At 36.3% G+C, this 27290-nt stretch overlaps 1 protein-coding gene across 5 annotated transcripts in view; it reads left to right on the top strand.

Moving 5' to 3' along the window:
* The window catches only part of XKR9 (XK related 9), a 54054-nt gene extending 33991 nt beyond the window's left edge, over window positions 1–20063 (top strand). For all 5 annotated transcript variants that reach the window (XM_021671854.2, XM_012463636.2, XM_012463637.2 and 2 more), the window contains one exon: window positions 19370–20063. In XM_021671854.2, coding sequence (XP_021527529.2) covers window positions 19370–19998 — 629 coding nt within the window. In that variant the 3' untranslated portion in view covers window positions 19999–20063. The remainder of the gene's footprint in view (window positions 1–19369) is intronic.
* The last annotated feature ends 7227 nt before the right edge of the window (window positions 20064–27290 follow it).

Genomic DNA, 27290 nt, shown 5'->3' on the forward strand with positions numbered 1-27290 from the left:
AAACAAAAACTCTAATGAAAAACAAGCCATGAATATAGTTTAGAGTGATTCTAGACTGATAGGACTCCTACGTGTCTGGCAGAAATAAGAATAAATCCTCCCTGGAAGAATTCACCTTCTCCTAGGCCTCAAATAATTTTTACAAATATTTTCAATGGGAAACAAAAGTTTGATAGTAGTTTATAACACCAAAACAACTAAGGTATCATGAAAAAGAACCAGAGGGAATAGAAAAAAATCATTAAGACTTCAACTTTTGGAAATTACCAGATGCAAAGTATAAAACAAGTATCTGATTATGTTTAAAGAACTAAATGAAGAACTTGAAAATATGGAACAGAAAACTATTTAAAATTAGCTCATACTTGAGAAAGAAATAAGTAGGACTTATTGAAATTGAAAATTCAAGAATTGAAAGGAACAACTTAGCAGACTAGACAGACCTAAATAGACTATGAATGAATTACTGCTAGGTCAGAAGAAATTATCTAGATTGCAGTTTAGAGAGAAAGAGATAGAAAATATGAAAGAAATATTAAGAGACGTAAGAGTTAGGGTGAGAATATCTAATATACATCTTAATGAGTCCCCAAAGCAGAGAAGAGAAAAAAGAGAAGAGAAAGAATGGAGCAGAAGCAATATTTGAAAAGTTAGTCACTCAAATTTCAGAACTGAGGAGAGACACCTACCCATAGATTCAATAAGCCCATCATCTTACAAGCATACTCGGCAGAAAGAAATTCATACTATAGCATATCACCACCAGAGGAAATTCCTAAGAGTCTACTTTAGACAGAATGGAAGTGTTCTGAGGTACAAGAAGAAATAAAGAGCAAAGAAAATAGTAAATATATGGGTAATTCTAAATGAAGAAATGGATATTGAATATTCTAAATGAATATTGACTATAAAACAAAATGCTATGTTAAGATAAAGAAAAATACAAGACAATGATAATGTGTAAATAAGTAGAGAATAAGTATAGTTAAAAAATGTTAAAATTTATTATAGTCTAGGAGAAAGGTAAAGCAAAGTTGGATGTGGAGTTTTTAAGGTGTAAATAAAAATAATTAGACACCATTTAAGAAAAATAACATAATATTATGAAAAAAATTAAGTATTGTGTGTGTTTGCTTGGGCTGCCATACAAAGTACTACAGACTGAGTAGCTTAAACAATAGAACTTTATATTCTTACAGTTCTAGAGACCAGATGTCCAAGATCAACATGCCAGTAGGGTTTGTTTCTGGTGAAGCCTCTCTTCTTGGGTTGCAGACAGCTGCTTCTTTGCTGCATACTTACATGGCCTTTCCTCTGTTCACACGTAATGGTAGGTAGGGATGAGTGAAGAGGAGGGAGAGGAAGAGAAGGGGAGAGAGATTTCTAATGTCTCTCTTCTTTTAGGGACACTAGTACTAATGGATTAGGGCCTCACAATTATAACCTTATATATTTAACTTTCATTACCTCCTTACAGTCTCTGTCTCAAAATACAGTCACATTGGGGGTTAGGGCTTCAATGTATGAAACTTGGGGTTATACGGTACAGTCCATAAAAGATACTAATGTAAATATTTATTTAAAACAAGATAATAAGTTACAGCAAAATACAGATATAAGAAAGCTGATACCTACTACAAATTTCACTAAAGAAAGAAAAATAATATATTTTTATTATTTTAATACTCTTTTCTCTAAAATTGTGGCTTTGTAATTTCTGACTCTAGATTTGATAATTTTATAATACAATTTTCATAGAATAGAAAAATAATTCATTCTTTAGCATAGTTGATTGAAATTTGGTTCTTATTTTAATTTAGAAAAGCTTTTCTCAACATCATAACTTATTGGTAATATTATGTATTTTTGATTATTGTCAAATTTTGGAATACCTCTATCAATTTCTTTAATAATGTGCCATAGAATTTTTTGGTATTTTAAGATTTTTTTTTGGATGAAGTGACTAATTTTAGCTAGTGTTTGCACTGACATCACTAGTTTATTGTTGAGGTCTTATTTAGTGAACATGGGAGTTCTCTGTTTTCTTCACTGATGTCAGTACTTAATGCCACATCAGAAATAAATTAATAAATATCTCTGAATTAATAAATAAAGAATAAGAATAATGTGATTGGACAAGATCATTTTAGACTGAGGAAAAAGCATAACAAAGGCATAGTTTGACAATGGCACAACATTTAGTTTGTATAGAGTGTAATGTACAGGTTAGGGCAGCAATATAGAAAAAATATGTTAGAAGCAAATAGGAAAGTGGGAAATGGACAAAAACGTCAAATAATAGATGAGAATAGACTATTGTGCCCTCACATTAGAAATCAAAGGACTGTTGACATCTGAAAGGCAATATAGTGAAATGTTAAGATCAGGTGAACTGCCTGAGAGTCCTAGCTGTACCACTTACTAATCTTGCTTATTTAAACACATCATGTAAATATGTCCCCTATGCTTAAACTAAATGTAATCTCAGCTTAGTTTCCCTTAGCCACATCCCCCAAATGCAACCACTTGAATATACTCAGGAAAAATGTGAGAGGAAGTAACCAAGATTAGAAAGAAATAGGGAATTTAATTAACTGCAATTAAAATGTCTTATTTTTGCAAATTTTATAAAAATATGTGACAAGCTGAGCAGATGGGGCTTTGCTAGGCTTGGAAGGAGATTAGTCAAGTGTGAGTCCCTGAAATTTAAGCTTCACTATCTTAATGATATAGTCATGTTTGAGGTAACAATATTGATTAGCCGTAGACTTTGATATGCTTAATATTCATGTTATGATTTCTAGAGAAACTACTAAAGAATAAAAACAGGGCATATTACTAAAGGATATGGGTTATTAGATTGAAAGAGCAAATAAAAATAGCTCACATCAAGCATATCATTATATCATTTCAGAGAAGCAAAGAAAGATGATTCTAGAAGATTTGAGAGGAAAAAAGCCACTTACTAAAGATAGAAAAACTTAATTGCACTGAAATTCTTAACCATAACAGTGAAATTGAAACATAATCAAATAATAACTTTAAGGTTTTAAGGAGAACATTTTTTGATTTTGAATTCTATTTCTAGCAAAACTGTGTATCAAGTATGAGGGTAAAATTAAGACATTTTGAGACATACAAGGGCTCAAAAAATTTTGCTTCTGAGAAATTTTTCTCAGGAAGGCCTGGCAAAAGTTTAATCAAAACATGAGTGTAAACCAAGAAAGATGATAGGAGAACCAAGAAACAGGAAAGCAATATAGAAGAGAGGTGAAGAGAAGTTGTGGGAAGACTGGAAGCAAGACTTAAGAACAACTGGCTTACAGTGGGAGGATGGTATTCTAAAAAAACCAGAAAAAAAAAAAGAACTAATAGATGCATATAGAGGAGTTTTATTAATTAATTTGAAGATTTTGCTAAGAAATAATTATAGGGTTATGAAACAAGGCAATTGTTAACTCCAGGAATAATGACACATTTTAAAAGAAAGGAAATATAGAGTGTTTTTTTTTCTTTTTTTTGTTGTTTGTTTTTTTAAAGTAAGCAATAAAAACACTGTATTTATGTAGTTATAATAAGGTGAATTGGTTTATTCTCATGCTGCTATAAAGAACTGCCTGAGACTGGGTAACTTATAAAGAAAAGAGGTTTAATTGTTTTGCAGGGCTATGGCAGGGGGCCTCAGGAAACTTAAAAACATGGCAATGAGGAAGCAAACACATTCTCCTTCACATGGTGACAGGGAGAAGAATGAGAGCCAAATGAAGGGGAAACCCATTATAAAACCATCAGATCTTGTGAGAACTTACTGTCATGAGGATAGCATGGGGGAAACTGCCTCCCTGATTCAGTCACCTCTGCTGTGTCCCTTGCATGACATGCAGGGCTTATAGGATTATAACTCAAGATGAGATTTGGGTGGGGACACAAAACCAAACCATATCGTTCCTCTCCTGGCCCCTCCCAAATCTCATGTCCTCACATTTCTGGGCAAGATGTGTTAAGCTCATGTAGAACCTTAGAGTAAATGGTGAATGAGGTTTTGTTTTGTGCCTGGCACATAGTAGGTCCTCAGTGTTTTTCAAAATAAAGGAATGAATTTTAAGAGTAAACATAAACTTTATAATGTCTTATGTAAATATGGCCAAGAAAGACACTGTGAGATGAAAAAAAAACACATAATCTTAAATTGGTGAAGGAGAAAAAGGAAAGTCTGAGGAGAAAGGAAAACTCATCATTCAACAAGAAAGCAAGCCTTTAAAATGTGTAAGAAGTCTCTTTCATTCCCTTCAGGAAAAAAAATTGAAAAAGAAAAGAAAAAATAAATTATAAATATATATATATAAGAATGAAGATATTTTACCTAAAGAATACAAAAAGATGAAAATCAACAAAGGTAATTCATCACATCAGCAGGCTAAAGAAAAAAAATCATAGAGTATATTAACAGATGCAGAGAAAGCATTTGACCAAACCTAACATCCATTTACAATTAAAGACTCTCAGCAAACTAAGAATAGAGGGGAATTTCCTCAACTTGGTAAAAAATAGAAAAGGAAATTAACAAACCAGAAACCAAACATTTTAAGAATGCAGGGGAGAAAAATAAGTTGCTACTCATCCAAAATTTTGCTAAATAAAAAGTATAGTAGAGGAAAAAGAGATTAAAGAAAAGAATAAGGAAGTAAAAGAAAACAGAAATAAGCTATCTTCAGTATCTAAAATGGAAAAAAAGAGTTAGACATCAGAAACTACCCAGGCACTGTCGTATTCTCCCAGACCACTTCTAACCATTCTGTGAAGAAAGCCAATGATAGCTTGATGGGAATAACATTGAATCTGTAAATTACTTTGGGTAGTATGGCTTTTTACATATTGATTCTTCCTATCCCTGAGCTTGGCATTTTTTTTTTTTCCATTTGTGTTCTCTAATTTCCTTGAGCAGTGGCTTGTAGTTCTTTTTGAAGAGGTCCTTTAAGTCCCTTGTAAATTGAATTTTTAGGTGTTTTATTATCTTTGTAGCAATTGTGAATGGGAGTTCATTCGTGATTGGGCTCTCTGTTTGTCTGTTGTTGGTGTATAGGAACGCTTGTGATTTTTGCACATTGATTTTGTATCCTGAGACTTTGCTGAAGTTGCTTATCAGCTTAAGGAGATTTTGGTGAGATGATGGGTTTTTCTAAATATACAATCAGGTCATCTGCAAACAAAGGCAATTTGATTTCCTCTCTTCCTATTCCTTTATTTCTTTCTCTTGCCTGAGAACTTCCAATACTATGTTGAATTGGAACAGTGAGAGAGGGCATCCTTGTCTTGCAAAGGGAGTGCATCTAGCTTTTGGCCATTCCATGTGATATTGGCTATGATTTTGTTGTAAATGGCTCTCATTATTTATCTAGTTTACTGAGTATTTTTAGCATGAGGGAGTGTTAAATTTGATTGAAGGCCTTTTCTGCATCTATTGAGATAATCATGTGGTTTTTGTCCTTGGTTTGGTTTAAGTGATGTATTATGTTTATTGATTTGCATATGTTAAACTAGCCTTGCATCCCAGGGATGAAGCTGACTTGATATAGTGAATAAGCTTTTTGTTGTGCTGCTGTATTCTGTTTGCCAGTATCGAGGATTTTTGCATTGATGTTCATTAGGGATATTGGCCTGAAATTTTTTTGTTATTGTTGTGTCTCTGCCAGGTTTTGATGTCAGGATGATGCTGGTCTCATAAAATGAGTTAGGGAGGAGTTGCTCTTTTTCTATTGCTTGGCATAGTTTCAGAAGAAATGGTACCAGCTCCTCTTTGTACCTCTGGTAGAATTTATCTGTGCATCTGTCTGATCCTGGGCTTTTTTTTTTTTTTTTGGTTGGTAGTCTATTAATTACTGCTTCAATTTCAGAACTTGTTATTGGTATATTCAGGGATGTGACTTCTTCATTGTTTAGTCTTGGGAGGGTGTATGTATTTGTCCATCTTTTTTTTTTTAGATTTTCTAATTTGTGTAGAGGCATCCACAGTATTCTCTGAGGGCAGGTTGTATTTCTGTGGGATCAGTGGTGATCTCTCCTTTATCATTTTTATTGTGTCTATTTGATTCTTCTCTCCTTTTTATAAATTAGTCTTGCCAGCAGTCTATTTTTTTAATCCTTTTTTAAAAACCAGGGCTAATATCCAGAATCTACAAAAAAAAAAAACACTAATATACAGAAAAAAACAAACAAACCCATTCAAAAGTGGGCAAAGGATATGAACAGACACTTCCCAAAAGAAGACGTATATGAGGCCAACAAACATACGAAAAAATGCTCATCATCATGGGTCATTAAAGAAATACAAATCAAAACCACCTTGAGATATCATAAATTAGTTCAGCTGTTGTGGAAGACAGTGTGGCGATTCCTCAAGGATCTAGAAATAGAAATTCCATTTGATCCAGCAATCCCATTACTGGGTATATACCCAGGGAATTATAAATCATTCAGTTATAAAGACACATGTACACATATGTTTATTGCAGCACTGTGTACAATAGCAAAGACCTGGAACCAACCCAAATGCCCATCAATGATAGACTTGACAAAGAAAATGTGGTACATATACACTATGGAATACTACACAGCCATAAAAAATGATGAGTTTGTGTCCTTTGTAGGGACTTGGATGAATCTGGAAACCATCATTCTCAGCAAACTGACACAAGAACAGAAAACCAGACACTGCATGTTTTCACTCATAGGTGGGTGTTGAACAATGAGAACAGGTGGACACAGGGAGAGGAGCATCACACACTGTAGTCAGTTGGGGGGCTAGGGGAGGGACAGTAGGAGGTGGGAAGGGTGGGGAGGGATAACATGGGGAGAAATGCCAAATATAGATGAAGGGGGAATGGAGACAGCAAACCACCTTGTTGTGTATGTACCTATACAACAACCCTGCATGATCTGCACATGTACCCCAGAACCTAAAGTACAATTAAAAGAAGAAGAAAAAATAAAAAATAAAAAATAAAAAAAGTCCAAAAAAGAAAAAAAAAGAAAAAGATTTATTGATTTTTTGAAGGAGTTGTTGGGTCTCTATCTCCTTCAGTTCTGCTCTGATCTTAGTTACTTCTGCTAGCTTTTGAATTTGTTTGCTCTTGCTTCTCTGGTTCTTTTAATTGTGATGTTAGGGTGTTCATTTTAGATCTTTCTCACTTTCTGATGTGAACATTTAGTGCTATAAATTTCCCTCTAAACACTGCTTTAATTGTGCCTTAGAGATTCTGGGATGTTGTGTCTGTTCTCATTGGTTTCAAATAACTTATTTATTTCCGTCTTTATTTTGTTATTTCCCAATAGTCATTTGGGAGCAGGTTGTTCAGTTTCTATGTAGTTGTGCAGTTTTGACTGAGTTTCTTAATCTTGAGTTCTAATTTGGTTGCACTGTGGTCTGAGAGACTGTTCTGATTTCTGTTCTTTTGCATTTGCTGAGGAGCATTTTACTTCCAATTACATGGTCAATTTTAGAATAAGTGTTATGTGGTGCCGAGAAGAATGTATATCCTGTTGATTTGGGGTGGAGAGTTCTGTAGATGTCTGCTTGGTCCAGAGCTGAGTTCAAGTCCTGAATATCCTTGTTAATTTTCTGTTTCATTGATCTAATATTGACAATGGAGGGTTAAATTCTCCCACTATTATTGTGTGGGAATCTAAGTCTTTTTTTAGGTCTCTAAGAACTTGCTTTATGAATCTGGTTGCTCTGTATTAGGTTCATATATGTTTAGGATAGTTAACCCTTCTTGTTGCATTGATCCCTTTACCATTATGTAATGCCCTTTTTGGTCTCTTTCGATATTTGTTGGTTTAAAGTCTGTTTTATTGGAGACTAGGATTGCAACCCCTGCTTTTTTTTTTTTCTTTTCATTTGCTTGGTAAATCTTCTTTCATTCCTTTATTTTGAGCCTCTGTGTGTCTTTGCATGTAAGATGAGTCTCCTGCATACAGCACACCAATGGGTCTTGACTCTTTCACTTGCCAGTCTGTGTCTTTTAATGGGGGCATTTAGCCCATTTACATTTAATGTTAATATTGTTACATGTGAATTTGATTTTTTCATCATGATACTAGCTGGCTATTTTGCACATTAGTTGTTGCAGATTCTTTATAGTGTCACAGTTCTGTATATTTTGGTGTGTTTTCACAGTGGCTGGTACCAGTTTTTCCTTTTCATATTTAGTTCTTCCTTCAGAGCTCTTGTAAGTTACACCTGGTGATGACAAAATCCCTCAGCATTTGCTTGTTTGTAAAGGATTTTATTTCTCCTTTACTTATGAAACTTAGTTTATCTGGATATGTAATTTTGGGTTGAAAATTATTTTATTTAAAATGTTGAATATTGGCACCCAGTGTCTTCTAGCTTGTAGGGTTTCTGCAGAGAGATTTGCTGTTAGTCTGATGGGCTTCCCTTTGTAGGTAACCTGATCTTCCTCTCTGGCTGCCCTTAACATTTTTTCCTTTGTTTCAACCTTGGAGAATCTGATGATTATGTATATTGGGGTTGCTCTTCTCGAGGAGTATCTTAGTGGTGTTCCCTGTATTTCCTGAAGTTGAATGTTGACCTTTCTTTCTAGGTTGGGAAAGTTCTCCTGGATAATACCCTGAAGTGTGTTTTCCATTTTGCTTCCATTTTCTCCATTACTTTCAGGTACATAAATCAGTCATATGTTTGGTCTTTTCACATAGTTCCACAGTTCTTGGAGGCTTTGTTTATACCTTTTGATTCTGTTTTCTCTAATGTTGTCTTCATGCCTTATTTCATTAAGTTGACCTTCAACCTTTGATATTCTTTCTTCTGCTTGATTGATTTGGCTATCGATACTTGTGTTTGCTTCATGAAGTTTTCATGCTGTATTTATCAGCTCCATCAGGTCATTTATGTTCTTCTCTAAACTGGTTATTTTAGTTAGCAGTTTCTGTAACTTTTTATCAGTGTTCTTAGCTAACTTGCATTGGGTTAAAATATGCTCCTTTAGCTCAGAGGAGTTTGTTGTTACCCACCTTCTGAAGCCTACTTCTGTCAATTTGTCAAACTCATTCTCCATCCAGTTTTGTGCCCTTGTTGGAGAGAAGTTGCAATCCTTCGGAGAAGAGGAGGCATTCTGGCTTTTGGAATTTTCAGCATTTTTGTGCTGGTGATTTCTCATCTTCATGGATTTATCTACCTTTGGTCTTTGATGCTGATGACCTTTGGATGGGGTTTTTGGGTGGGTGGACTTTTGATTGATGTTGATGTTATTGCTTTCTGTTTGTTAGTTTTTCTTCTAACAGTCAGGCCCCTCTTCTGCAGATCTCCTGGAGTTTGCTGGAGGTCCACTTCAGACCCTATTTGCCTGGGTATCACCAGGGTAGGCTGCAGAATAGCAAAGATTGCTGCCTGCTCCTTCCTCTGGAAGCTTTGTCCTCAAGGGGCACTGGCCTGATGCCAGCCAGAGCTCTACTGTATGAAGTAACTGTCAACACCTGTTGGGGGTGCCTCCCACTCAGGAGGTATGGGGGTCAGGGACCCACTTGATAAGGCAGTCTGTCCTTTAGCAGAGCTTGAGCATTATGCTGGGAGATCCGCTGCTTTCTTCAGAGCTGGCAGGTGGGAACATTTAAGTCTGCCAAAGCTGTGCCCACAACCATCTTTTCCCCCAGGTGTTCTGTCCCAGGGAGATGGGAATTTTAGCCATAAGCCCCTGACTGGGGCTGCTGCCTTCTTTTCAGAGATGTCCTGCCCAATGAGAAGGAATATAGAGAGGCAGTCTGGCCACAGCTGCTTTGCCACACTGTGGTGAGTTCTGCTGTCTGAACTTCTGGGCTTCCTCAACACTGTCAGGGGGAAAACTGCCTACTGAAGCTTCAGTAATGGCACACACCCTCCCTGCACCAAGCTTGATCATCCAGGTTGACCTCATACTGCTATGCTGGCAGCGAGAATTTTAAGCCAGTGGTTCTTTTCTTGCTGGGCTCCCTGGGAGTGGGACCCACTGAGTGAGACCACTTGGCTCCCTGGCTTCAGTTTCCTTTCCAGGGTGTGAATGGTTCTGTCTCACTGGGGTTCCAGGTGCCACTGGGGTACAAAAAAGCTCCTGCAACTAGCTTGGTATCTTCCCAAATAGCCACCCAGTTTTGTGCTTGAAACCCAGGGTCCTGGTGGTATAGGCACACAAGGGGATTTCCTGGTCTGAGGGTTGCAAAAAACATAGGAAAATCATAGTATCTGGGCCTGATAGCACAGTCCCTCATGGCTTCCCTTGGTTAGGGGAGGGAGATCCCTAGCCCCTTGCACTTCCTGGGTGAGGCAACACCCCACCCTGCTTCTGCTTGCCCTCCATGGTCTGCACCCACTGTCTAACCAGTGCCAATGGAATGAACCAGGTACCTCAGTTGGAAATGCAGAAGTCACCCACTTTCTGCATTAGTCTTTCTGGGGGCTGCAGACTGGAGCTGTTCCCATTCGGCCATCTTATTCTGGGTTCTCTTTTTCTGAGTATCTTTAGAGCAGCACCCCACTTCTGTTACCAATTTACTGTATTAGTATGTTCTCATGCTGTGATAAAGAACTGCGTGAGATTGGGTAATTTATAATGAAAATAGGTTTAATTGACCCATAGTTCTGCTGGGCTGGTAGGGGCCTCAGGAAACTTACAATCATAGTGGAAGAAGAAGAAACACATCCTTCTTTACATGGCAGCAGGAGTAAGAATGAGAGCCTAGTGAAGGCAGAGGTCCCTTATAAAATCATCAGATCTCATAAGAACTTACTATCATGAGAATAGCATGGGAGAAACTGCCCCCATGATTCAATTACCTCCCACTGGGTCCCTCCCAAGACACATGGGAATTATGGGATTACAATTCAAGATGAGATTTGGGTGGTGACACAAAGCCAAACCATATCATAAGGTAAACACCAAATATTGATTTACCAAAAATTGTGATGTTGCTCTTATGGGTCGATGGAGGAGGGAGAGGAAAATGGAAGAAGTGTGTGTATATATATGTATGTGTTAAAATGTTCTCTTTCCAAATAGGAAATCAATAAACAGTGTCTGAAATAAATTCAGCACAATATATATTTTATTTATAAATATGACAATAGATGTCAGGAGAAAAGCTAGAAGAGTTAATAGTGATTTCCTCTGGAGGTTACAACTGAGGGGTGAGGAGAGGTAGAGCTAGGTACTGCTATTTTTCTTACATACTCTCTAGAACTTTTTAACTTTTAAAGTATGAGAGGACTTAAAAAAGTTCATGGGCTGGGTGTGGTGGCTCATGCCTGTAATCCCAGCACTTTGGGAGGCCAATGCGGGTGGATCACTTGAGGTCAGGGGTTCGAGACCAGCCTGGCCAACATGGCAAAACTGTCTCTACTGAAAATACAAAAATTAGTTGAGCGTGGTGGCGGACACCTGTAATCCAAGCTTCAGGAGGCTGAGGCAGGAGAGTTACTTGAACCCAGGAGGTGAAGGTTGCAGCGTCATTGCACTTCAGCATGAGAGACACAGTGAGACTCCATCATAACAACAACAACAACAACAACAACAACAACGGCAACAGAAAGTTCATTGAAAATGCATGTTATAAAAAAACTACAAATGTATTTAACATTTTCTTTCTACCCAGATAAACTCAGTCTAACTTGTTAAAATGTTCTGAGAAGAATCTAATTTGAGGCACTAAGAAGGACGAGATAGCAATTTGAAAAGCGCCCCATCACAGCAACATGAATTCTTGTTAATATTAAAATTGAAGCAAGAACACACAGCAAATTTATGGTGAAGCTTTGGTGGAAGAATGGTGAAATCATTGATACTTTGTAAATAGTTTATGGGAACAATGCCCCAAATAAATCAGCAGCTTACAAGTGGATAACTCATTTTAAGAATGCATGAAACATTGTTGAATCCTTTGGTGGCAGATCATCCACGTCAATTCATGAAGAAAAATTAATTTTGTTTGTGACTGAATTGCAGAGGACTGACAATTAACAGCAGAAACATTTATAGCCAACCCCGTAGGCATCTCAGTTGTGAACGTTCAGCTCACACTGTTCTGAGTGAAAAATTACAGTTCCACAAACTTTTCACTCAACTGAAAATGGGTGCCCAAACTGCACCCAGATTAGCTGCAGATAAGAACAGAGCATTCAATGAAAATTTCAAAAAGATGGTATTAAGATCCTGAAGCATTTCTTCAAAGAACGGTAACAGGGATGAAACATGACTTTACCAATATGATTCTGAGGACAAATTGCAATCAAAGCAATGGCTACTAAGAGGTGGAAGTGGTCCAGTCAAAGCAAAAGTGGATTGCTCAAGAGCAAAGTTCCCAAAGAGTTTTTGGGATGCTAAAGACATTTAGCTTGTTGGCTTTCTGGAGGGCCAAAGAACAATAACATCTGCATATTGTGAGTATTTTGAGAAAGTCAGCCAAAGCTTTAGCAGAAAAAAGTCCAAGAAAGCTTCACCAGAGAGTCCATCTCCATCATGGCAATGCTTCTGCTCCTCCTTTCATCAAACAAAGGCAATTTTGTGAGAGTTTTGATGGGAAATCCTTAGACATTCACCTTAGAGTCTTGATTTGGCTTTTTCTGACTTTTTGTTTCCTTAAAAAAATCTGTTAAAAGGCACCCATTTTTCATAAGTTAATAATGCATTGACAAGGTTAAGTATCCAGAATCCTCAATTCTTTAGTATGGCTGGTATCATGGTTTATAAAAATGCCTTGATCTTGATGGAGCTTATGTTAAGAAATAAAGTTTATATATATATTTTTAGTTCCACTTTCCAGGAACTTTTGGAAGTCCCTTTGTATATATGTTAATTTGATAGAAATTAAAACTGATTGTAAAAGATATTATGGGACAATTTAGGGGAAAATTTTATTTTAATTAAAATATTTTTGAATTAAAGAAGACATTTTTTTTTCAGGATACCAGAGCTTTATTATTACTCAAATCGATCTCCCCCAGCATTTAGGGATCAGGTTTTTTTTTTTTTTTGAGATGGAGTCTTGTTCTGTCACCCAGGCTAGAGTGCAGTGGTATGATCTCAGGTCACTGCAACCTCCACCTCCCAGCTTCAAGCAATTTTTCTGCCTCAGCCTGTCAAGTAGCAGGGCACATGCCACCACACTTGGCTAATTTTTGTATTTTTAGTAGAGACAGGGTTTCACCATATTGACCAGGCTGGCCTTGAATTCTTGACCTTGTGATCCACCTGCCTCGGCCTCCCAAAGTGCTGGGATTACAGGCATGAGCCACCATGCCTGGCCTGGGGATCAGGGTTTTAAAGGACAATTTAGCAGGTAGAGGGAAGCCCGTGAGCTGGGAGTGCTGATTGGTCAGGTCAGTGATGAAATCATAGGGAGTAGAGCTGTCTTCTTGTGCTGAGTCAGTTTCTGGGTATGGGGCTACAAGATCAGATGAGCCAGTTTATCAATCTGGATAGTGTCAGCTGATCCATCAAGTGCAGGGTCTGCAAAATGTCTCAAGCACTGATCTTAGGAGCAGTTCAGGGATGGTCAGAATCTTGTAGCCTTCAGCTGCATGACTCCTAAACCATAATTTCTAATCTTGTGGTGAATTTGTTAGTCCTACAAAGGCAGTATAGTCCCCAGGCAAGAAAGAGGCTTGTTTTGGGAAAGGCCTGTTGTCTTTTAAACTGTAAACTACAAATTATGTTCTTCCCAAAGTTAGATCAACCTACACCCAGGAATGAACAAGGAGAGCTTGGAGGTTAGAAGCACGATGGAGTTGGTTAAGTCAGATCCCTTTCACTGTCTCAGGTATAGTTTTGCAATGGCAGTTTCAGTCCCTCTCTTTAGGTTTTGTAACCCTTAATCTTAAGGTGTAGGCTAACGAAGATGGAAAAAGGGCTGATCTGATCATACTCACATAGGCTGGGCTAGGCTTCCAAGGCTTGCATGTTAAAGGTGATAGTATTGTCATCTATAGTTTTAGTACAGAATTTAAGGGAACAGCATACTATCAGGTAAATGATGAGCTCTAGGATAAGGAGTGCAATTCCTAGTTTTAAAAGTAAAAATTCGAAAGCATTATTTTGGGAACTTGTAGCCCACAAAGACTTTAGGATTTAGTCCAAACTGCAGGAAAAAAAACTCAAGAACAGCTAACAACAGGTGTACTATAGTGTTTTCTTTTGAAGCATAATTTTTCTCTCTCCAGTTCCCATTTTTATTAAAAAAAAATCATGATAGAACTAATTTGTTTACAAAATGAACTTTAGTCTTATTGTAATTGGCCTGATTATTTGCATAAAGTACAGCAAGATTATTTTTCATATAGGCTTTTTAAAATTGGCTTTGGTGGAACTTTGTTCCATAAGGAATCTCAGATAAGATTTTTTTTTTTAAAGCCGAGCCCAGCCATGGGCTTGTACCTCAAATACCTATGAGTTGAGAAAATTCCTGTCCTCTTGAGGTCCCAAGATAACTTGGGGTTCCTCGGTCTGTTAGAAGGTGACTTTTTTTACTTACCACAGATCAGGAACCTTGTATAGGGACTGTGTGGACAAGGTATGAGGCCAGATTTCCCAAGGGGCTCTTATTGGCTCTATGAGTCAACTCTGATTATTAAAGAAAGTATACCATTCCAGTGAAAGCCTTGGTAAAATAACCGGTTTCTCCATTTGTGTCCTGTTACAAAAGAAAACAGATTCTAATTGCACTTATGCAAATAACTATACTGCCATAAGTTGAGAATATTCACAAATAGTTTCCAAATTCTGGAGAAATTAGGTAGAGAAACAAATATGCTCCAAATTTTGTTTATAGGAGTATATTTTACTCAATTGTTAAAAGCTGTAAATAGCTCAAAAGTTTTCTTGGCTCTGGAAAACAAAAAGAATCAGCAATGTTTTATGCAAAAAAGTAAAAAAGAAAGATTACTTTAGTCTTCTAATAGTTCAGTTCCTTCAGTTAACTCTTGTTCTGCTTGATATTCATGAAAACTTTAGCTCTCCCTTGGAGTCTTGGAAGTTTTTCTCTTCATTCTAATGTCATAATTTCCAAAGTTATAAGAAACTTGCATGCAAGAGCACTTATCAAAGTTTTATAACTGATTAGAAAACCACCATTTAAAGAGGATCAAAATAAGGTAACAACTGCCTATGGATGACAAAAAATTTTAGGGCAGCCATAGTTAAAGATACAATTGACAAGGAAATTTGTTACCTCTGTGGCACACAATAATTTAACATAACAATTATAATTATTAATGATAACATATACTAAGTCATATCAGAATTATAGGAGTTTCATATAATTTTGGAACATATGCCAATAACACATTTATGCAAATATAGCCCAAAGAAGGCCAAGCACCATTTCAAATTTTACAATGCTTTCTGTTTGATTTTTGTACCAAATAAGCCAAACACATTATTTTTGGACTTCAGAGGACCTAATGTCTAAAGGATCAATTAGGTCAGAAAATGACATGCTTTATAATTTGATTTTAGAAAGTTTGTCAAATATCAAAGGCTTAAAACACTGGATATAACCAAATGAGATCACAGGTTATTCACTTACCCGAGGTGGTAACTTGAAAAATAAATGTTTTTAACGCAAAACCCTTTACTCTAATAGAACAATCGTAGCTTTCCAAACAAAACCCAATGGAGATAGCCTGAGGCCAACTGAATCTGTATTTTGTCTCTCTTCCCCGTTTTCCCCCTGCCATTTACCCAAAGGGGCACAAAAAAACCATTTTATTATCTTTTAATATTACATAAAAATCTTTTTCAAATGAGAAAACCAAATTTTATGTTTGTATTATTGCATGTTTAATGTTAAAGCTAGTTTTAAAAATACTATAAATCTGTGTAGTTTTAATTAGTTTGACCATAAGGTAAGATTTTTATAAACTTTTTTAGAACCCTTTGCAATTTTCTCCGTAGAGCTTTTTTTTCTAAAGAAAAATTCTTTTAAATCTCTTATTACCAGACTCTAGCCAGAATAGCCAATATTTCTTTTTGAATCCTACCACAAGTAACTTTTGAATTCTACCACAAGTAACTTTCCACATGAAATTAATAAGTTTTAACTAAGGTTATAACTTAACCATGGATGCATAAAGTGTTTTAAAGAGATGGTAAGCATTTTTTAAAAAAATAAGATTTATAATCTCCCCAAGGGTTGCTCAGAGAAAGGAAAATTCAAGACAGAAAATCAAAAACTATCATTGGGAGGGGGGAACTTTAATAAGTGGCAAAGTTACACAAATAATAAACCAGCAAGATACTATTCCAGAAACCAAGAATTGAAACCAGGCTGCCATTGTCAAAAGACAAAGTGTTAGGTACTGAGCTACATGGCATTGAGCAGTTTCTGTTGCTCTTCCCAGAAGAAGTCTAGAGCAGCCAATTTCAAACTTGCAAAGGCTTTTAACTGCTCGAGATAATTTTAGGGCTATATGAACCCCCAAATTTTTGTCTTCTGGATGGCAGAAACCAAGGGAAAGTATCCCCATGTGGTCACAAGGTTAAGCTCTTAAGGACACAAAACAAGATAGAGAAATTTCATCCAGTATTGGTATCAGGGACTCACAACAAATTTTGTATCTGACCAGCCTGCTGGGCCAGCTTAAAAAGCAGCTTTATAGGGGTCCTAAACCCTTGTTGTATCCTGTGATACCCATTGCAGAATGACACAGAAAGACAAATTCTTAGCACGCAAGATTTGCTACAGCCTCAGACTAGTTTCACACATCCTTTTTTTCTATCACTCAAACTCATGCACAGGAAACAAATAGTGATGTCTGCTATTTACATACACACACACAGCAAGATGAGAGAGAAGGAGACTAGAAAGTTGGCTGGTAAGAATTTCATATACTTTTTTTTTTTTTTTTTTTGCTGGCATACTTGGTTTCCAGGTTCCCTTTCTCTGCAGCTTCTAGAAGAATGGAGCATCTTTTGATGACTCTGCTCACTGTTCCATAGCTGTGGGGTTCAAGCCACTTTACAAAAGCCACTTTTTCTGCTTTAGGGAACCATAGGCAAAGGATTTTCAGTTTTGCAAGATGTTGCCCAGTGGGCTACATGGTGAACCAAATTAACATTTTCCATTCTAGCAAAATACACGTAACAAAACAGACACCAGTCACCTCATTCAGCACCCAGTATCAACCTGGCAAAACTGAAACTTTCTCCTGTTGGTTCCTGTTGTCTCTGATCCACTCCAGGTGGGGAGGGATGACCTCTGAATGGTTCACAATGGGTGGGCTCTGGGCAAGGTGAAGAGCAGATAGTCACCCTGAGACAGGCCTGTTGAATTTTCTTTTGGGCTCGTGGAATGTGACCAGACAAGGAAGCTTCTCTGAGTTAAAACTGCAGGACTTCCATAGACAATTCCTTCTGAGATCCCCTCCACATATACAAACATACACCAAGACAAGATGGACAGAAGGCCTTCCAAATCAGGTTCCTAACCAAGAACTCCAAGAGTATCCCTTCCAAACTATCCTCCTATTCTCAGTCTGATAAATCTCCCTGAAATCTTTCTGATTGATGAGAAGTCTCCTGAACCAAGACTTCCTACTAATTAGGGAGAGCCAACCATGACCCTCCAGGAGTTGAACTGAGACAGACACCCCACAGTGGGGCTATAGACAAACCAAGACCCTCAAAGGAGCTGAACTAAGATAGACATCTTGTGGGGGAGCTACAAACAGACACCCCACAATGGGGCTGTGGACCAACACCCTATCATGGGGCTACAGAACCAGTTGGGAGAAGGGAGGAGGCATTGGCAGCACCTACAATACTCACCAAATCAGACACCTTGTAATGGGATTATAACTACAGACACTCTGCCATGGAGCTGCAGATACCCTGTGAGGGGGCTACAGTTATAGGATGTCTCCCCAGGACTATTTCTCTATTACAATTAAATCCATGCACATTGGGTGGGCAGTACCCTGCTGAGAGTACCAGAGTCAGCCCCCAGTCCAAGAGAACTAGGCAGCCACTTAGGCTGGCTCTGGATCCATTGCTAGAGTGGGGGTACTGAACCATGGGCTGGTAGTCACAAGGGCATTCCTGGACAAGCCCCCAAATTTGTAACCACCCACTGGTTTCACCTTGCTACTACATAGACAGAACCAATTTATCAAAATCAGAATTACAATAGGGAAAGAGTAATTCTCCTGCTGTGCAGGAGACTGGAGTTTTATTATTACTCAAATCAGTCTCCAAAGAAGTTTGACTAATGAGGTCTGGTGATGTGTGCTAAAACCAAGAGAGCACGCAAAGGCATTTATAAGGTCTGTCCTCATTATCTTTATCAATAGATAAATTTTTGTAAGTCTGCCTTTCAATCATATTATATACAAAGTGGTAGGCTGGGTGCAGTGGCTCACGCCTGTAATCCCAGCACTTTGGGAGGCTGAGCTGGGTGAATCACTTGAGGTCAGAAGTTCAAGAACAGCCTGGCCAATATGGTAAAACCTCATTCTACTAAAAATACAAAAATTAGCCAGGCATGGTGGTGTGGGCCTGTAGTCCCAGCTACCCAGGAGGCTGAGGCAGGAGACTTGCTTGAACCTGGGAAGCAGAGGTCGACGTCACACCACTGTATTCCAGCAAAAGAAAGAAAGAAGAAAGAGAGAAAAATAAAAGAACGTAATTAACTTACTTTTCTGTTATTTGTTGAGAAAAAATGGGGTAGAGATGTCAATTTTACAGAAATATCTAAGTTTTAGCACATATTCATTTGTTTCAATATCTTTAGGATATGGGAGGTTGGGCTTGTTTAATATCTCATATTAAATTTTCTGTTTAACCCTCTCTCTCTCCCCCTCCTTCTCTTCCCCCTGCTTGAAGCTATTATCTCTTAGTAAATTGGGTGTATACCTAAGGCCACAGTCAAAAAATCTAGAAAAACTAGGATTATAACCATAGTCTCTTAGCTCAGAGAGTTTGCAATTTTCATTATATCAGTTTCTCAGTAAAATTTGTTCCATGAACTTTAAAAAAATCATAATAAAGCAGTCTAATGTAATGGATAAATCTATCCACTTTGGAATCAGGTTTAAATCTCAGTTCTGCAACTTGCTAGCTTTGCTTGGGTCAAGCAGTGTATCTCTCCAAGCCTCAGTTCACTCTTACGTAATATATGACATATTAATATCATATATTATATAATGTCATATATATTACGTAATATATGACAATATGTAATATATGACATTAATATTTACTTCAAAGGATTAGATGAGTTGAGTAAATTGATGTGTTTGTATGTGTATATAGATATAGCATGTATGGCATATAGTAATTTAATATTTCTATTATTGCTATAACAATATCTTTTTTATTTTTTTGTTTTGTAGATGCAGCCATCATGGTCTCTTGCTGTGCTATTTCTTGGTCAACTGTTGATTATCAAGTAGCTTTAAGAAAATCCTTGCCTGACAAAAAGCTTCTTAATGGGTTATGTCCCAAAATCACATATCTCTTTTACAAGTTGTTTACATTATTATCATGGATGCTGAGTGTTGTACATCTACTATTCTTAAATGTTAAGATTGCTTTATTTCTGTTGTTGTTTCTTTGGTTGTTAGGTATAATGTGGGCATTTAAAAAGAACACCCAATTTTGTACTTCTGTGGGTATGGAATTCTTATATAGGATTGTTGTTGGATTCATTCTTATCTTTACATTTTTTAATATTAAGGGACAGAATACCAAGTGTCCAATGTCTTGTTATTATATTGTGAGGGTACTGGGCACTTTGGGAATATTGATTGTGTTCTGGGTTTGCCCCCTCTCTATTTTTAATCCAGACTATTTTATACCTATCAGTATCACTATAGTTCTTACTCTTCTTCTTGGAATTCTTTTTCTTATTGTTTATTATGGAACTTTTCACCCAAACAGAAGGGAAGAAACAAGATGTGATGAAAATGATGGAAAACCAATTCTACGAGAATGTAGAATAAGATATTTCCTAATGGAATAAGCTATTCATTTATGGTATATATTTTCTTATTTTTTGTTTCATTGGTTAGTAAAGAAAATGTGTGTTAAGTGGGTGTGTTGTCTTTTATTTTTGCCATCTTTAATTTGAAATTAGTTCTGGTATATTAATTGTGAATAGGAGATATATAATAATATTTTATTGTTTAAATTAATTTCTCATTTGGTTTTGAAGATCTTGGGCACTCAGATATCTTTCTGCTGCCTGGTAGAGCTGCCATCTTGAGCCTGAAATACAAGAAATAGTCTGGTTTTCATAACTAGAGGACTGGAATTGAGCTTCCCTCCAATTTTCCTTCATTGTTCCTGAACCAATGCTACTGTATCTGTTGTGGAGAACTGCAAAGGGAAGAGAAAAGCAGAATACTTTATTATTTTTTGTTTATTGTCTTGATTCAGTGCATATATTTGAAGTTGGGGACAGGTTGAGTAGAGGAAAATGGAAGGAAGGGAAAGAAGAAGACAAATGTTTAGCATTTACTGTGCCACAAATTTTTAGCATCTACTGTGCTTTTATCTATGAAATCTCCAATTCAGTAAGTACAAAAGAGAATTGGTGTGCATTTGAGAGGTTTGACATTTCATTATTTACTTATTTTCTAGCTTTTCTAAATTAATACACTCAACATATAATTTATATTAATTCTATTTGTACTAAAATAGTTGTATCTAAATAATATTTTTGGATTATTTTTATTTAAAAAATTATGGTAAAAATATATAAAATTTACCATCTTAACCACTTTTGAGTGTACAGTTGAGCAGTGTTAACTGTATTCACCTTGTGCAACAGATCTCAAGAACTTTGTCATCTTGCAAAACTAAGACTCTATTTACTGAGCAACTCCCCATTTCCTTTTTCCTTAAGTCCCTGGCAACCAGCTACTTTAGATACGTTATTTCTGTGGTTTGCACATGTCCCCAGATTTCATATGTTTGAAACTTCATCTCCAGATTTGTGTGTTGATGACATTTGAGGATGGTGGGGACTTTGGGTGGTATTTAAGATTAGGTAAAGTTATCAGGATGGGGTCCCCATGATAGGACTTGTTGATTTTATAAGAAGAGGAAGAGAAACGTGAGCTGGCACACTCCTGCTCTCACTATTTGATGGCTTCTGCCATGTTATGATACAGCAAAAAGGCCCTCACCAGATGCCAATGCCATGCCCTTGGCCTTCCCAGGCTCTAAAACCATGAGTGAAATAAACTTTTCTTTATATTTTATTACCCAGTCCCTGGTATTCTATCAGCAGAAAGACTAAGATACATGTAAGTGTAACCATATTGTATTTGTCTTTTGTTACTGGTTTATTTCATTGAACATAATGTCTTCAAGCTTCATATTTTAGCATGTGACAAGATTTACTTTTTTTCTTTAAGGCTGAATAATATTCCATTGTATATATATGCCACGTTTTCTTTATCTGTTCATCAATCAATGAATGGATTGATGAATGGATATTTGGGTTGCTTCCATTTCTTGGTTATTATGTATAATGCAGTAGTGGACATGGGTTTACAAATATTCTTTGAGATTCCGCTTTCAGTTCTTTTGGATATATATTAGGAAGTGGGATTGCTTGATCATATGGTAATTGTTTTGAGGAACCTTCATACTGTTTCCATAATGGCTGCACTATTTTACAATCTCACCGACAGTGCATAAATTCCCCAATTTCTCTATATCCTCGCCAACACATGTTATATTGTTTTTTTTGTCTTTTGATAATGGTCACCCTAATGAATGTGAGGTGGTATCTCTTTGTAGTTTTGATTTGCGTGTCTTTAATGATTGGTGACGTCAAGCATCTTTTTATGTGCTTATTGGCCATTTATATATCATCTTTGGAGAACTGTCTTTATCGAATTAGTGGTTAATATCCAGAGTATATAAATAAATTCTATAACTGAGCAACAAGTAAGAAGCCTAGATAGCCTGATTAAAAATGGGCAAAAACTCATAGTAATATGTCCTCTATGCTACTTTTTGAGAGTTAAGCAGCGTGAACCATTTACTCTTGCAGGAGCTGGGAAATCTTCAGTTTACCTTAGGCACATGATCCTTGTATATATGAACCACAGTTATTAGATAGTTCCCTGTTTCTGCCTGTTTGGTGTATATGTTTGCATGTATGTTTGTGAGGGTGAAGCTGAGAAAATAAATTAAGCTGCTTGGCAGCACCTGAGTCAGAATCTTTGAGTAATAAAGGGCCAAAAGACTTTGAATCATGAAGTGAAAGTATTCTTCGTTTGTTTCTAAAGATTTGAATGTCTATGTGTTATTTCCCTTCAGCCTAGATAATTTATTGTAGCTTTTTCTGTAGTTTAGATTTGTTAGTGATGAATTCTTTTTATTTCTTTAAATCTGAACATATCTTTATTTATCTTTCATTCTTATAGGATATACAGTTCTGAGTTGACAGGTTTTTCCTTTCCTGTAAGCTTTTTAAAGACATGACTTCACTATTGTCTGGTCTCCATTACATCATTATCCCCCTGTGTGTAATTTGTTGTTTTTCTCTAGCTATTCTTGAGATATTTACCTTTAGCTGTTGGTTTGCAGTTGTATGACTACTGTGTTCATGGGTATAGTTTTTTTTTTTTTCTTTTTTGTATTTCTCCTACATAGAGTTCTCCAAGTTTCTTGAACCTATAAATTTTTGTCTTCTATTATATTTAGGAAGTTTCTAGCCATTATTATTCTCATGTTTTTTCTGCCCCTTTATCTTCTTGGACTCCACTTCCACATGTGTTAGATCTATTGATATTCTCTCACATATTCCTGAGGCTCTGTTCATTTTTTTCCCGTTTATTTCTCTGTTCTTTAGATTGTATTTGTCTTCAAGTTTATTGACTTTCCCCCTATCTTCAGTCTGCTGTTAAGTTCATATAATGAGTTTTTAACAATTTTCTGATATTGTATTTTTATGTTCTTAAAGTTTCCTTGGGTTCTTTATATAGTTTCTATTTCTTTGCTAAAATTTTATATATTTTTATTTATCATAAGCATTTTTTTATATCCTTGATCATATTTAAAATAGCTGCTTAAAAATCTGTCTACTAATTCTAATTCCTGGGCCATTTTGGGATTGGTTTTGACTGATGGCCTTTTCTCTTGAGTATGTGTTACATTTTCCTGTTTGCTCATAAGGCTACTAATTTTAAATTGTGTCCTGGATGGTAAGAATGATATAGTTTAGACCCTCTTGATTCTTTTCATTCTTCAGAGGAACATTTTTTTTTTCTTTTCAGCAGGCAGTAACTTGAACTTTAAGCTCTAAACTCTAAATAATCTTTATTTGTTTAGCCTTCAGTGGGCTGCTTAGAGTCTTCCCCTTATATGCATAGTTCAAGGTCAGCCTAAAATTTGGGCAGAATTAATATATGAAGTGAGACTTCCTTTCTGTTGGTTCTGTTTTTCTCCTAGATTTTCCACCTCATTTTTTAGCAGTTCTGGTCACCACATACACTGTTCTCTAGGCCTTAAAACCACTAAGACTGTAGATTTTTAAATTTGAATTTTGTGTAGTTGATATGCTGAGTGGGGTCTGTCCTCACTCAGTGCCATTCCATCTTCCAGATGTTGACCTCTTTCCAGTGTCTGCTTGTTTTTTTCTGCTGTTAAGTGCTTTCAGGTAGTTGTCAGTATGTTGTCTAGAGTTCATAGTGGTTACTTGTGAGAGGATTTGTAGAGTAAGAGATATACTCACCTTCTTTTTAATCTATTACATTTTCAGTAATCTTTCTGTAATGTTTATCAATATTTTTGTGAGCACTTTGGTAGGCTGAGGCAGGTGGATTACCTGAGGTCAGGAGTTTGAGACCACCCTGGCCAACACGGTGAAACCCTGTCTTCACTAAAAATACAAAAATTAGCCAGGTGTGGTGGTGGGCGCCTATAATCCCAGCGACTCCAGAGTCTGAGGAAGGAGAATCACTCAAACCCAGGAGGTGGAGGCTGCAGTGAGCAGAGATCATGCCACTGCACTCCAGCCTGGCTGACAGAGTGAGACTTTGTCTCAAAAAAAAAAAAAAAAAAAGAACTTTCTGTAATATTTACTTAGACAAGGTGTGTAAAGCTTTTTAAAAATTTAACATGTCCCCTCTCATCCCTACTTATGACCCTGATAAAAACTGCAATATGGATATTATTATCATCACTACCCTTTAACTGGGAGAACCAACATTTATAATGTTGGAGTAATTTGCCAAAGTTCACACAGATCAAATCTTAGGCTTTTTCGCCTCAAGGCTGGTTTATTTTTTGTGAAACCATGGGTCTTTATCTGATGAATAGGTTACCTAGATCTATGCTAAGTTATGCATGATTTAAAAATTATTATTTTGAGACAGAGTCTTACTCTGTCACTCAGGCTGGAGTGCAGTGGTGCGATCATGGCTCACCACAACCTCCAACTCCTGGGTTCAGGTGATTCTTGTGCCTCAGCCACCCAAGTAGTTGGGACTACAGGTGTGCACTACCATCCCTGGCTAATTTTTGTATTTTTAGTAGAGATTGGGTTTTGCCATGTTTGCCAGGCTGGTCTTGAACTCTTGGCCTCAAGTGATCCACCTGCCTCAGCTTCCCAAAGTGCTAGGATTTCTGGCATGAGTTACCATGCTAGGCCTAAATTATTTATTTGCCTATGATAAAATTTTTTAAAAACTCTAGCCTAAATATTTTTCAGCTTTAGCTCAAGGTAGGGCTGGAATTGTGTCACTGTTAGCTTGAATAATAAAATTAACAATATATGTAATGGGAAAAAGGGTAGGAGATAATATATTATACATCTACTAAAGAGCTTGAATGCTAAGTGTCTCACACAAACATAGATTAAGTATTCATGCCATCCAACAAACATTTTCTTATTGGTTTTATAGCCAAGAAATAAATGAGAAGATCCTGGTCAGATATTTTGGCTAATCAGTAAGCTTTTAAAATGAACTTTTAATTATAGAATGAACTTAATTTTATCCTCTTATGTTCTATATGGCTTTGTAACATTTTTAAATTTCCCCAACTAAATTATGAGCTTTTTCTAGATTATTATGTGCATATAAAAGGCATTTTGAAATTTAAAAAAGCAGAAAAATAATTATGAGCAATATTTTCATAAAAGAACACTCGTATGCTCCTATATACATTCACATCTTCAAATATGAGTACTATGGGTCTCATAGACTAGTGGTTCTCAACCTTTACTGTGCATCAGAATCACCTGGAGTGCTTGTTGAAACAAATTTCTGGCCCCTATCCTGAGTTTCTTTTTAGTAGGTCTTAGGTGAGACTTGAAATTTGCAATTTTTAAAAAGTTCCCAGATGTTGATGCTGCTGTTCTCCCTTCCCTTCTTTGGGAATCCCCATTGACTTTTGAAGGCTGATCGTTAATAACTAGTTTCAAAATAACCACTAGAGGGCAATGGAACACAGAGAAATTGGACGTGCTGCTTAATTTGTTCCCTGTTTTATGCGATCAACTATGTATTGCTACAAGCCAGGAGAACACCAAAGCCAAACATTAATTTCCTGCACAATATCTTGATGCTCATTTTCAGTTGTAATATACAGAAAATCTTGTCCTTGTGATTGTGGGAGTCAGAGATATATAATGTGTCTTTAACACTGGCTGATGCCCCATTTAATGATTACAATAAATTCAAAGTTGGACTTTTCGAGGTGAGCATTTGCGCATATACCTAGTAGTCTATGGGATTAACATGAACCATTTGTGGTTTCCCAAAGAGGCTATATTTTGGAATTAGATCTAGTTTGTTACCGAGATGATTATATAGTTAAATGATATCCATCGTTTTAAGATTTGTGCTTTTTATTTTGTGAAAGTGGGACTTAAGTACTTTTTAAAAATATTAAACAGTATATAATAAATATATAAGTATATATGATCTACAGTAAACAGTATATAGTATATAATTATATTCCATAAAGACTATAATTATACATTCACATCCTCAAATATGAATAGTGTGCTTCTCATAGACTAGTGGTCCTCAACCTTTAGTGTGCATCAGAATCACCTGGAGTGCTTATTGAAAGAGAATAAAGAATATAGAATATAAAGAATGTAATTATATATAATATAAAATATAATTATATATAAAACAAAATATATTGTAAATATATATTTTATACATAATAAAATATAATAATGTATAAAAATTATATATTATGATTATATTCTTCATAGACTATAAAGGTCACAGAGCATAGGGAATTTGCAATTTTTTTCTTCTAGATAGATTGTTTTGATGGTTGGAAAGGACTAGAGGAAAATCAAAAGATGTGTTTTGCAGGAATGTTAGATTTTCTTTTTGCCGAGACTGGTACAGAAATTGAAAGTTTCTTTCCTTCTGCTGTTGCTGCACTTTAAAAATTCTCTCTTGATAGCACTGTGGTTTGAATGTTTGTCCTCTTCAAAACTCATGCTTAAACTTAATCCCCAATGTGGCAGCATTGAGAGGTGGGGCCTTTTTTTTTTCAGATTCAGGAGTATATGTGCAGATTTGTTACGTAGATATATTGTGTGATGCTGAGGATTTAGCTTCTATTGATCCCATCACCCAGGTAGTACCTGACAGGTAAATTTTCAACCCTTGCCCTCTTTTCTTTCTTCTTCCTTTTGGAATTCTCAGTGTATATTATTCCCATCTTTGTGTCCACATGTACCCAATGTTTAGCTCCAACTTGTGAGAACATGTGGTATTTGGTTTTCTGTTTCTGTGTTAATTTAGTTGGGATAATGGCCTCCAGCTATCCATGGTTCTGTAGAGGACATGATTTTGTTCTTTTTTATGGCTGTGTGGTATTCTGTGGTGTATATTTACCACATTTTCTTTATTCAGTCTACCATTGATAAACACCTGGATTGATGCCATGTCTTTGTTATTGTGAATAGTGCTGAGATAAACATATGAGTGCATGTGACTTTTTGGTAGAATGGTTTATTTTCCTTTGGATATATACCCAGTAATGGGATTACTAGGTTGAATTGTAGTTCTGTTTTTAGTTATTTGAGAAATCTCCAAACCGTTTTCCACAGGGACTGAACTAATTTACATTCCTACCAACAGAGTATAAGTGTTCCCTTTTGAGAGGTGGGCCTTTAATAGGTGATTGGGTCATAAGGGCACTGCCTCATGAATGGATATATCCATTCATGGATTAGTGGATTAATAGGTGAATACATTAATGGGTTATCATTGAAGTGTTACTGGTGGCTTTATAAGAAATAGAAGAGAGACCTGAGCTAGTGTA

This window comes from Aotus nancymaae, unplaced genomic scaffold (assembly GCF_030222135.1).
Source record: "Aotus nancymaae isolate 86718 unplaced genomic scaffold, 86718_ANA_hifiasm-v0.15.2.pri h1tg000036l, whole genome shotgun sequence".
Lineage (NCBI taxonomy): Eukaryota > Metazoa > Chordata > Mammalia > Primates > Aotidae > Aotus > Aotus nancymaae.